This window comes from Malus sylvestris, chromosome 1 (genome assembly GCF_916048215.2).
Source record: "Malus sylvestris chromosome 1, drMalSylv7.2, whole genome shotgun sequence".
NCBI classification, from domain to species: domain Eukaryota; kingdom Viridiplantae; phylum Streptophyta; class Magnoliopsida; order Rosales; family Rosaceae; genus Malus; species Malus sylvestris.
The window spans coordinates 15,983,078-15,995,829 of record NC_062260.1 but is presented as its reverse complement, the minus strand read 5'-3'; the positions used below and the strand labels follow the sequence as shown (position 1 = coordinate 15,995,829).

The 12,752-nt window shown below is 36.8% G+C and overlaps 2 protein-coding genes across 2 annotated transcripts; both read right to left on the bottom strand.

Moving 5' to 3' along the window:
- Positions 1-3,039: 3,039 nt before the first annotated feature.
- On the bottom strand, positions 3,040-4,370 carry LOC126592936 (uncharacterized). The gene is made up of 2 exons (XM_050258774.1): positions 4,002-4,370; positions 3,040-3,709 (listed from the first exon to the last, which is right to left on the bottom strand). Exons 1-2 carry the CDS (start codon positions 4,179-4,181, stop codon positions 3,221-3,223), a joined length of 669 nt encoding a protein of 222 aa, XP_050114731.1. The 5' UTR covers positions 4,182-4,370; the 3' UTR covers positions 3,040-3,220.
- Positions 4,371-10,246: 5,876 nt separating this feature from the next.
- Positions 10,247-11,562, bottom strand: LOC126592767 (ethylene-responsive transcription factor CRF4-like). The gene has a single exon (XM_050258575.1). It carries the CDS (start codon positions 11,311-11,313, stop codon positions 10,465-10,467), a length of 849 nt encoding a protein of 282 aa, XP_050114532.1. The 5' UTR covers positions 11,314-11,562; the 3' UTR covers positions 10,247-10,464.
- Positions 11,563-12,752: the final 1,190 nt, after the last annotated feature.

Sequence of the window (12,752 nt, the reverse complement as noted above, 5' to 3'; positions counted from 1 at the left end):
AAATTTATGGGTTCTTCCGCGATCGTTCTACTATTTTTTGGGTTGTTTTGTTTTTGGGTGGTTTTTGCGAGATTGTGGCTACGGAGTCCAACAGAGAAGACGACGAAGGGGGTCTTGAAGTTCTTGGAGAATTGATAGGCAGAGTCAATGCATCGACGAGAGGAGAAGAATCCGGAGACGACCGCAGTTGCAGGGCCAAAGATTATACGGTCTTTGAATTCCGAAGGGGTTAAAGGGATAGTGAATTCATCCTCTTCTGGAAGTGGGCAGTCGGTGTTGGTGTCAGAAGTGGGATTTGGTGTTGGTGTTTCTGGGCATGCGTCAATTTCTCCCAATTGGACCCAAATTTTAACTTCCGATTCTGTGAGGATTTGGTTAATATGTGCGGCAGCAAGGGAGTGCATTTCCATCCACAACCTTTACTTGCTCATCAATCAGCACTGATCAATAAGAAAATGGTTAACGGTGGTCGAGTGGATTTCTGGGCAGTCGGTGTTGGTGTCTGATTTTGCTGCTTTTCGACACTACCAGTCAATTCGATTGCTGGGTTTTCTTGAAAATTTTGCGCTTGGAATTTATGCAAACGTTTGACCTCTAGTGTAAATCAGGTGATTTTGTTCTTGGTACCCATATGCAAATCTATAATGTTGTCTGAGAAGTTTACTGCGATTTGAGAATTAGGAGCTCTCTGATATGAGAAATTTGGGCAATATCTGCAATTTCTGTGAATTGGACTTTCTATGATTTGAGTTCATACAACACCATGTTCAGTGCACTGTGGAACTGTGGAGACAGAGTTCGAGCTTTGAAAATGGTATCAGAAATGGTCATCAGGTGCTGTTTCGAGTACTCCTCAATTTAGCATATCAACTGTTTGTTTGATTGTCTCAGGGGAAAATTTTGTGTTAATTTGTTCGATTCTGGTGAAGTCTTTCGCTGGTTTGGGTGTTGCTCGAAGATTGGGCACTTGGCGATCTGAAACGGTGCTATTTGGAGATCTGTTGGTGTGAGTTTCGTGAATCAGGTGATTTTGTTTACTGATTTTGTATGATGCCTATTCTTTGAAGTTGTGGTGTTTGTTTTGCCTTAATTTCGTGATTTGATTGAAGTATAGATTTGAGGTGTGTTGGTTAGATTCTTGATGTGTTGATTTGGGGTTTGTCTTTCCTTGGAGTATCATTCTCTAGGATTTGAGAATATGTTGGGGTGCAACTCAATTAGTTTGTCGCATGAAGTCATCTTTCTTGTGAGTTTTTCTGGCTTCTTCAAGTTGTGTCTGATATTTGGGTTCAAGATTGATGCTCTGGATTGCTACTAAAATTCTGCTCAGTCTCTTGATATGTGTGGAGAAATGAATATGGATTCTTGGGTATGAAAAGTGTGATGTCTGTGAAGATTGTTCAATATTTTCCCTTATCGCAGCCTATAAAGTCGAGTCTAACCAACTCAGTTGTTAGCATGAATCTACAGTAAGTCCGGTTATATGATGAAATTTGAAGAAGTTGTACATGGTAAATCCCATGAAGGGTAATTCCGTGATGTGAGTAGGTAAATCCCACGAAGGGTAATCCTACATAGATGTTGATTTTCTGTTGTTGAAATTGTGAAGGCCGATGCCATTGTTAAGAGTAGTTATTTTTTGGTAAAATCTACAAAGGGCGATCCCGTGGTACTATAGTTAAGGCCGATGCCACACTATAGTTTGTTAATTTTCTGTTTTAAAGGCCGATGCCAATGTTAAATGAAGTTGTTGATGGTAAATCCCACGAAGGGTAATCCCGTAAGAAATTGTTATAACCGGCATGAGGGTGTGTTACAACTTTATAAGAGGCTGTCACGATTGAAGAATGAAGAAAGATCAACAACTTCACATTATCATACACGGCTCCAAATTGCAAGTGACAAAGCAATGAAGATTTATTTGCCGGGCTCAAGTTGAATGAGTTGATGAAATTGGAGACGGGTTGAATGCATACTGAAATGAATCTACGGTGGATGAAGTGGGATTGCAAGGTTGCAGATGATTCAACTCTGTGTTCTGTTTTCTAGTTTTGTTCTTCCAATCTCAAACTGGGTTACCCCAGTTGAGATTGAGATTAAGGACTAAGGGTCTATATAAGAAGGTTGTAAGGTTACTGTATAATTCAATTCTGAAACAAATACAAAGATAATCTTTCTCTGTCTTCTCTCTCTCTCTCTCTCTCTCTCTCTCTTTCTCTTTCACTTTTATTCATTTCTTCGAGTATAAGGTACTGTGATATCTATGCTTCTTGCCTTCATCAATGGCAGAATCATTGATATGTTAACACAACATTCAGAGAGTCTTGGTCTTTTAACTTGTTTCATGAAGGCATATCCGTACTTGCAGAGACTTGTTTTGTAAGTAAAAGAGACTTTTCATTGCCCTTGGGGAGAAGTAGAATTAGAGAGAGCTGCCAAATGGCCCCATAATTACGTCAAGGTCCTAGAAATATTAGGGTACCACCCTCGTCCTTGCGTCGATCAACATGTCAAGTTCCTAATAGAGAATCTTGTTGGATTAGAGAAAATTATCCAGCATTGGTGTTGGGATATTAGACTAGTGCGTCATGGAGGAAAACCCGATAAGGAAGCGGAAGCAAGAGACCATGCTATGCAAAACCTTAAACAAAAATTGCCTTCAACCGTTGAATTTGTATGCAATTGAGATTTTAAGTTATATATGAAGACATAACTGTGAGCAAACCAAACAAATGCATTTGAGACTTGGTTAAATTTTTTGTTTTATTTGTTACATGTGTATTCAGTTTATTACAATTTGTATTCATCTAAACAAGTATAAAATAACTACTCCAGGATCTGTTTCGATCCCGAGTTCGATTCAAGATGTATACAAAACTTGTAATTATCAAGTCATTCCAAACTATCAAATTTTGATTTAAATTATCAAGGCCAGAAATAGTTGAAAGTATCATACAAGACATTTGATGACTACCAACTCTTACAAGTGGATAGGCACGTGCTATATGAAAAAAATATTATATTAAAAAGCGAAAGATATTCGATATCAAGACGTTTCACTAATGACTATTTAGTCTAGTGACAATCGGTCTGATTGCGCTATGAATTTATATCTCACAACAATTACACTTGTAAATTAATAAAAAAAATAAATCTCTAAACGTTTCTTGATAACTACATGTATGAGAGACATAAAAACAAAACAAAAAAAGATTAACAATCATCCCCTACCAAAAAAAAAAAAAACATCAAGAGGGATCTTTGAGAAGGTTAATAGACCGTCAATTTTTTCTGCTTCTTTGGAGACCAAAAATGGAATCATTTTGGTTGAGCTGGTGTACAATAGTTGCCTGGTTTTACAAGCAGCAATTACAAAAGAAATGCTCGCAGAAACCAAAACCAGTTTCACTGCAATTCCAACAACTTTTTGCCATTTCCATGAGAAGAGCAATTTTCTTATGCAGTTAGTGAGAAACCTTGTGCTGTGAACTCCACCTGTAGGTTCATCAGACATTATCTTCAACCTCTCTCTAAAATCCCAATTGAAAGGGACATTATTTTCACTGCCAAAACATGCATTTAGTTCTGTCAGCACATCAAGTTTCCTTCTTCCTTTATATTCTGCCACCTTTGCTACTAGATTTTGCTTGCTTTCTTCCAAACTGTTGAATGCTGCTTGCCTATCCATCTGCTGCCAAGAACTCATTCTCTGCGTATATCGATCCCCACAAGTGTGAAAAAAAAAACTAAATAAAAGATCATACAAGAGTGATATGGTGACAGAGAAATCAAAAACACCTAAAGCTATGATGCAAATGGAACAACTTTGCAGACTTGGGCTTAATCTAGTTGGCTATAGCAATGTATTTCTACCTTCTGGACCCATGTTTGAATCCCTCCGTAGTTTAAGCAAACTTAATAAGTGTCATAAAAGAGAAATATATATAATTGGACAACCCACAAAGAAAAACAAAATAATGGTGAGGGGGGCAAATAATTACCTGTAAAAACACGAAGGAGTTCTCAACTTCCTTCACTTGATCTCTAATTGCAATCAATCTGTTCCTCTCCTCAAATGGGGCCTCTGCAATGTCACAGTAACGCCCCTTTTGTGAACAGAAACTACACAACCTGCTATTTACCCTAGTTTCATTGCTGCTGAGCCTACCATGAAATCCCATGTTGCCTTATCTCGATTGAAAAAAAACTGCAGGTCTCTCTCTCTTAAAACTCCCTCAAACAAATGAATTTCCCATCAATCAAAAACCCACTGATCTTGTAATTTTCAATGGCCTTTTTTATTTTTAATCATATTCTGAACTGGCCATGTTCAATTTTATCAGGTTTTCTTTTTCTTTTGCCTGTGGTTTGGTATGAAGTAGGGCTCCTCTTCTGCATTAACTTAAGTTAAAGTGTTTCCACACAATCATTTTGTTTGTCACTTTTTCTTTTTTCTTTCCTTTAAAGGGAAGATTTGGTGGCTTTAGCTGTTCATGACCCCCCACACCCTCACTCTCATCACGTTCTTCTCCTACTCCATCTTCTTTTTTAAAAATAAAAATTTTCATCATGTTAATACATGTATATTGCATATTATGACATGCACAACTTGTATACTAGTTTTTGTAAAAATACACAGAACTGGTTACAAACTTTTAATAAAACATAAACCATGACGCATCATTAAACGGACACTAAACTTGGTTGCGACTTATAATCTCTAGGCCATGTTTGGGATGAGAGATTTCCAAATCTCAAGGGATTGATATCAAGTTAGTAAGTAAATGATTAAAAATGTTAGATGTTAGAAATACATACCCTTTCATAAACATTACACAGACATGTGAGAGAGATTGTCAAATCCATGAGCCATTTAGGACATGTTGGTAGGCTGGATGAGATTGGGCCTTAGGGATATGATTGAATTGGCAGACACTTGTAAGACATGATTTGTAACACATGTATAATGATACGTTAGATAACTCACTCTATTGTGGATTCACAACTCATCTTGTCTAGTCCAGTCCATCTCACATTTTTACACAACAAACAACAAACTAGACTCAAGTTCATTTTAATTGATCACAACATATCTCATCCAGCTCACCAAAATGGGTCCTTACGAATCTCACATGCATACCTTTATAATACTCATAAAAGACATTTCTAATCTCTCTTATCTAACATTTGTAATACATTTCTTAATAATTTAGCGTCAATCTCTTGAGACTTGGAAATTCCTCACCCCAAACATAACTTATGTCCTCTGATTTTATTTTTCTTTGAAAATTTAAAACCGGTTCTATTTGTGTTTATTTTCATTATTCTTTGAAAACTATACGTCATTAGGCTCCATGTGATTTAATTTAGATCATGTTCACAACGTTAACATGAATCACGTCCGCTTATAATCTGTGGGAGTGACAAATTTGGGGCCAGCCCAAGTGCTCAGAAGGATTTTCTTTCAGGTCACAAAAGTGGGATGGACCCAAAACTTTGAACATTCACCATCTCACAAATATTTTCAATGAGAACACTAGCAGTATGAAACACCAATGAGTTTTCCTCAGACTTGTTCTGCATATATGCACCATAAAAATCGACAAAGTCAAATGCACAAGAAGCTCTTCTGCTTCTGAAATTGGCCATTTTAGTTAGTTATACACCATTGACCATGGTGTTACTGTACTGCATCACCATTCACCACTCAACAATGTATATATCGAAGAAGTTGAGACTTTACTGTAAAATTAATTGGCAATATGCGGAATATCTCATTCTCTTATAAGCTTGCAAGGTTTCTTCTTTTGCCACTGTTAGGCTACACAGTGGGCGACCAACATGCTCTGATACCATGAAAAAGTTGGGGTTTCACTGTCAAAACAAATTGGCGGCATGAAGAGTAACCCAACCTCTTATAAGTCATTGCAAGGTTTTCCCTTTTACCGATGTGAGACTCTTTTACTGTAAAATTAATTGGCAAGATGAGGAGTATCTCAATCTCTTATAAGCTTGCAAGGTTTCTTCTTTTGCCACTGTTAGGCTACACAGTGGGCGACCAACATGCTCTGATACTATGAAAAAGTTGGGGTTTGACCGTCAAAACAAATTGGCGGCATGAAGAGTAACTCAACCTCTTATAAGTCATTGCAAGGTTTTCCTTTTTACCGATATGAGACTCTTTTACTTTCGTATCTTCACATATATTAATGAAACAATTTAAAATCAAGTATTTACAATGAAATTTTGTGTACGACGTGAGTAGAGGAAAATGTGACCAATTCGACCTTGCACTTCCATAAGACATGGCAAAAAGGCTAAGACACGTTTTTAGTCCCTGTAGTTTTGAATCTGTTCCAATTCGACGACATTCATCAACTTCCGTTAACCTAGGTTGACGGATGTCCTTGAATGGAAACATATTAGAAATTACAAAGACTAAATACAATGAAATCAAGACTACATGGATGGTAGTGGAACTTTGTGTATACTACAGTGTCTAAAAGCGTGTTTTAGCCTTAAAAACCAAGAACATTGCTCGACTCGTCCTATGTTAGAAGTTGTTCCTCCTCACATATAAATAACTGTTTGTCATATATGCAAAAACATATTATAAAAACAGATCAAACTGTAATTTACTTGTAACGAAAAATACCATTAAGAGAAAGAGCCTATATTTTTAAGCAAAATAGTTCATCAATGGCTTCATGGACCCAAAGATCTGATGCAAATCTCTATCCTTGTTCTGGTGGTAGGTTGAATGGGACCACTGATCCCGCCTGTTCTTCTGATACATTTGATATGATCTCTACGTTCCTCTGCAAATGATGTACCTTTTCCTCGGGCTTCCTCTCCCATCATGCTTCAGATTTTGTGGCCCACTTTAAACCTTAAAAATTATACAGTAATTAAGCATGAAACCATAGGGTTTCATGCTAAGTAAAGTTTAAGGTGTGGGCTTCACATCCCATTTTATTATATTCACCAACTTTGGGTCCAAAAGAGATTAATACACCTTGTATTTTAAGGTATTTGGAATAAAGATCTTGTTTTTTCCTGTTTTAGTTTTCACCTTTGATGAAATTATGTCCCCTCTTTGTCTTCCTTTGCTATTTAGGTAGGGGAATGTTCCATGTCCATTTTTGTATGCATACTTTTAGGCCCTAATCTATTTGCTAATGTCACCTTGAAAAATGATTTGAAGCTCTTCATGGTTGTGGACTTGTGAATATGAAAGACAGTATATCTCGACGAATAATTTATCATGTCATGTTATCATATTGTTAAACCAAGATTCTAACTAAATTGTTGATAAGTGAATGCTCATATTGATAGTTTGACTAATTATTAGACAACAAAAACATTAACAATCTAAAAATGCTAAGATGTGATTCATAAAACGATATTTGATTTGTTTAGATTCAAGATTCATACAAAGAAAACCACAAAGCATATGAATCCAAGATTTTGTTCCCTAGGAACCTTTAGTTTACATTTTAATTTGCAACCGCATCTGCATTTTTTCTAGTATGAATCAAAGTATTGTGTGCACTAGAATCTTTAATTGTTCGGATTGTGATCGTTAAATCTTTGACTGCACATTCAACCGTTGAATCATATTTTTTACCTAAATTCTGAAAAATTAAAACTTGCACAGTATAAGAAGGACCACATTGACTAGGACGACTAATAGGAAGAAGAAGGAAGATCTACTGATTTATTACTGTACTATTTGAGTTGAATATGAAAGAGTTTTAAATTTTTTTTTTTTTTTTTTTTATGGGGGGTTGGTTATTAAATCAACCCACTTGGTTCTGGTTCAGTGTTTTGCTTTAAAGGGTACCATGCTCAGGCACTGTTGCCTCTGTAATGTAGGGTGGACCCTACACCTGCAACATAAAACATCGGAGGGAGGCAGAGGTTGGCTACATTTCCGATAAATACTAGTTAAGGAGACTTTCACAAAAATCTGATCATTTACGAACTCTTTTGCACCTCATATTTTATACAATATTTTATAATATTAGTAAAAAAATTAACCTTAAATTGTAAAAAGTGACAAAGTCTAGAGAGAGTCCCACGAGAGAGCCTCGTTAACATTTCTCATAAATAAATAAATTATTTTTTATATCTCCGTTGATTTTCAAATGGTATGATGGAATTCTGTCATGTGTTTATTGGAAATGATAAGCCTGTTGAGACTTGAGTCCCAAGTAACTTATTTAAAAACATTAAAAAAAAAATTAAAATTCCTACTCAACTGCTATCTTTTACTGGGTTTACTGGACCAAGTAGAGGGAAGTGCGGTCTGGTTTGGATCGTTTCATCTTTAGATTGCGGTCAAAGTAATTACCTGCTAAAAAGAGTAGAGAAAACCAAGTCCAATTAGTTTTTTTCATGTTTTCTTTTAGTAATTTAGCTCAATTTCAATACAATTTAATTAGATCCTTCTTTATAGTGTTTCAGTTTTTATTCTGTCATGTGAAATGAGGCACAACAATTATATTCTTGAAAGTTAGAAAATTTTGTGTGCGGTAGTCTCATTGCTGATTGTCGTTATAATATGTGTATAGGAAATATGATTTGATGGACGTAGATTACAACGTTAGAACATGAATAGAATGGTAACACGACACATGATGAGGAAAATTTATCTATCACGTTGGAAAGGAAAAGCTTTAGAGGTTACTGCAATATTGTCATGTGGTATTATTGGTCTATAGGTTATAGTAGGAGTGGAGGATGAAATTTATAGTTTAGAATATTACAAAAGACTATAAGATTAGTTGATGGTTTGATTGTCAAATGCCAAGTAATACTGAGTAAAAGCCATCAAGCCTCCAACCCCCTAGTTAAACAGAAGGGTTTTTTTTTCATTAACATAAGGCTTTTTAGCCAAAACGGTTTTTGAGATTGGTTTAACTCATCATTTTAGTCTCTGAGATTTAAAATCAATAAAAGTAGTCCATTAGATTGTTTACCATCAATTATTTTGATGTTTCGTGAAAATTTTTCGTTAGATTGAGGATGTTTTTATTAGATCAAACTCCTCCACTTGAACAAGTGGTTTCTTCAATTTAACGAGATTTTTCATAAATGACCAAAATGATTAACGGTGCACTACATCAGGAACCACTTATATTAATTGTAAATCTAAAATAATAACGTAAAGAGTATACCGATCTCAGAAACCGTTTTGACTAAAAAGTCTTTAAACATAAAAAGTTGAGATTTGAGTTCTAATGACCATTTCTCTGGCAAAAACAAAAACAGTAGGGAGAGGACTGAGGAGCGGACCTAAATTAAATACATGTTTGCAAGAAGATCTAATCTAATGACCAGAATTTGAGAGTTACATGGTCTAGTCATTAGTCACAGATGGAGATGCGATTTGCAAGTTGCAAGTTGCAAACTGTGGGTCTGAGATATGACATGAACTTTGAAACCTCGTGTTCCACGACACACTGCATGCATTACCAACACAACAGTGGAAAGGTCTTATCTTAATTTAATGTTCAAATTTACCAGGGAATGCAAATCCGTGGCTTTTGTGCAGCTAGCTTTCTTCAGTTGGCCGGAGATTCAAGAACCAAGCCGGGGATTTCACCAGAAAAAAGCAGGCTGACATTGTCTGGGAATTTCTGAAAAAGCAAAGGAGCCTACAGGTTAATTTTCACCCTTTCCAAGATTTCTAGTACTAAATCAGTATTAAATAATGGTTAATTTCTAGGTTTTGGTTTTGGAGCAAGAACATCGGTCACACTTCACCATTGATTTTTACGGAGTGTCTTCGCTCTTTCGTGTTGTCTTCCAGATACTCTGACTGAGACAGAGAACCCCATTTGGGTCAATGACTTGGATCACTCTCAAATCACTTTTACTCCAAATTGTTGTTGTTTTTTAGAACAAATCACACAAAATATTGTTGTTGTTTTTAGCGATTAAAGTTAAGTATGAGACGAGTTGTAAACTCAAACGTTTGTGTGACATGAACTTTGACGTCTTAATTGATAAGTATGAAACGCCTTAATTCAAAATTGCAACAACTTTCGAAATATGAAACAAATTGTAACTTGTAGATATTTTAAATTTGAAATACCTAAACGCCGTAAGTATGAAACTACTCATGCGTTTTAATAGTTAAACGTAACATGCTTTAATTGTTAAATGTAATAAGTTCGAAGACAGTTAAATACAGACATTTTTAAATAACGGATTGTAAATTTAAATCAATAAAGAAATTAAGTTAAGCAACTTAATCATTTGAGTGCTCCCCCACTTGGTGAAAAATCAACATACATACGTGCCAAAATTTACAGAGTCGTAATTTAGTAGTAGGTAATAATAATAATAATAATAATAATTTGGATTAATTTATATAAACTAATTACTAAATCACAACTCCAAACAACTCTTTGGCACTCAAAATCTTTATTCAAAATCAAAAGACCACACTTTTGATAATCATCGTTTCAACTCATAAGCATCTTGAAAGTAATCCTCCACGTCATCCCAATTACACGTCCGGAAATCAAGCGATAAATCGGAGAAATCCTCATCTTTCAGAAGCGTTTCGGGTACGACTCTCGTTTCCTCGAAAAATATCGGCGGTTCAAAACAATCATTCAACCAAAACTCCGTATCAAAAACCCCGAAATTTTGTCGCTCCGAAACTTTCCAGTCGATTTCGGGTTCTCTGCCACTGAGAACAGAGGTTGGCGACCGGACGTTGTGGCCGCAGTGCGAGTTGAGCGGAGACTGAGAATTTGGGTTGCAGTCCTCTTCCGAGATGTCCGGAATGGCAATTTCGGGAGGCTTGAGGAAATTGGTCAAAGCCAGAGGTCCCTTAAACGCAATGGCAGCCTTATCGTAAGCCATACCGGCCTCCTCCGCCGTCTCGAAAGTTCCGAGCCAGACCCGGACCCCACGTTTTGGGTCTCGGATCTCCGCCGCCCATTTCCCCCACGGCCTCTGCCGTACGCCTCGGTATTTCTTCCCGTTGGGCGAAATCTCGTTACTCTCCTCCGCCGCTCTGCACCTAGAAGGCTTAGTTGGTTTTGAGACGAGCGCCTGAGAAGGAGACGGGTCTTCGATTCTGACCTCGTTGATGACGCGCTTCATGAGGACCCGGTATTTCCGGCCCGGCTCGGCTTCGGCTTCGTCGCTAGAGGAGTCGGTGGCGTTGTCGTCGGTGACGGAAATCCTTACGATTTGGGGGGCTCCGGCAGTAGACTCCCGGAAGCGGGTGGTGAGCTTTTTGACAAGCTTGTTTTTGACCGTGCGACGCTGCGTGTGCTGCTTGGGTCGATCCATGGCTGTAGCCTATAGGCTAAACGACAAAATACTGAGATGATGAAATGGTGGGAGAAAGAAGAAGAGAAATTTGGAGGGCAAATGTTAATGGCGGAGGAAAATGAAACTGATGGAGCGTTAAGAGAAAGTAAAAGCCTGGAATAAATAAGAGAGCTTTTAGAGAGAGAATTTAGAGAGAGAAAGTGAGAGAGTGAGGAGGAAGAGCGGAGAGAGAGCAGAGGAGGAGTCAAAATTACCGAGGATCGCGTACTTATAGGAGGATCTTAGCAGTCTCCAACATTTTCGTGTTTTTCCATTAATTATAGTATATTTGTTTGATAAGTATTAAGAATGTTTTTGTCTTACCAGTTCAAATTTAAGATTTGTTTTTTGGGGTTATTAAAGTAAAAAAAGTAATTTTGAAATTCCTCCCTAATAAGAAGGTTTTCATGACCAGAATTCTCTCCGGATCTTCTTTGTGGAGATTCGAATAATCAATCAATCGTGTCCGTTCATTGTACATCTGGCAATCAGTTTTTGTTAAATATTATTTATATTCAATTTTAAACAAAAATTTTAAATGATTTCTAACCGCACGATGTACAATGAACAGACACGATTGATTGATCCTCCGGATCCCCACAAAAAGAATCTGGAGAGGATCCTATTCCTTCTTTCATAACTCTTTGTCATATTGCCCAATTTAGGGTTCATTTTGGAGTATTTTTTTGTTATAATATTTGAGTAATTTCTTGGACACCGCTGCACATGTTGCAGTGTTACAAGTTGAATGTATAATTAATAACATTACGTAATGGTGTGACTGTCATACCAAATCATTTGTGTAATATAACACATACATAAGAATTTGACCAATAAAATCACGTTAAACATGTGAAAATAACATATATTTTTTTCTTTGGGAGAACTTGAGATTATTTGAATTGATATCTCTTGGTAAGTATTTTGTGCAACCCATAGTTATTTTTTGCTTGGGGACCAAGTTTCTAGTGTTCTACTTTCCTTCCATTGTATTAAGCAAGTCAAACGCCTCGATATTTATTTTTAGGCCTAATTGGATAAATGGTCCCCGTGGTCATAAGGTATTCGGATGATAGCCCCTGTGGTAAAAAAATTCGGATTTAAACCCCTGTGGTCTAAGTCTGTTAGGATTTAAACCCATGTGGTCTAAATCTGTTAGGATTTAAACATTTCTGTTAAATAATGCTGATGTGGCTGCCACGTGGCTGCCAAATGGCTGCCACGTGGCAAAATAATAATTTTTAATTTTTTTTTTAAAAAAACCTGAATTAAAAAAAAAAAAAAAAAAAAAAAAAAAAAAAAAAAACAAACAAACCGGATCTGCAAGAAGAAGAAGGAAGAGGGAGAGGGAGGAGGGCGCGAGGAGACGGCTCCGGCGAGGGGGGAGCTAGTCTCCGGCGGGAAGAAGAAGAAGAAGA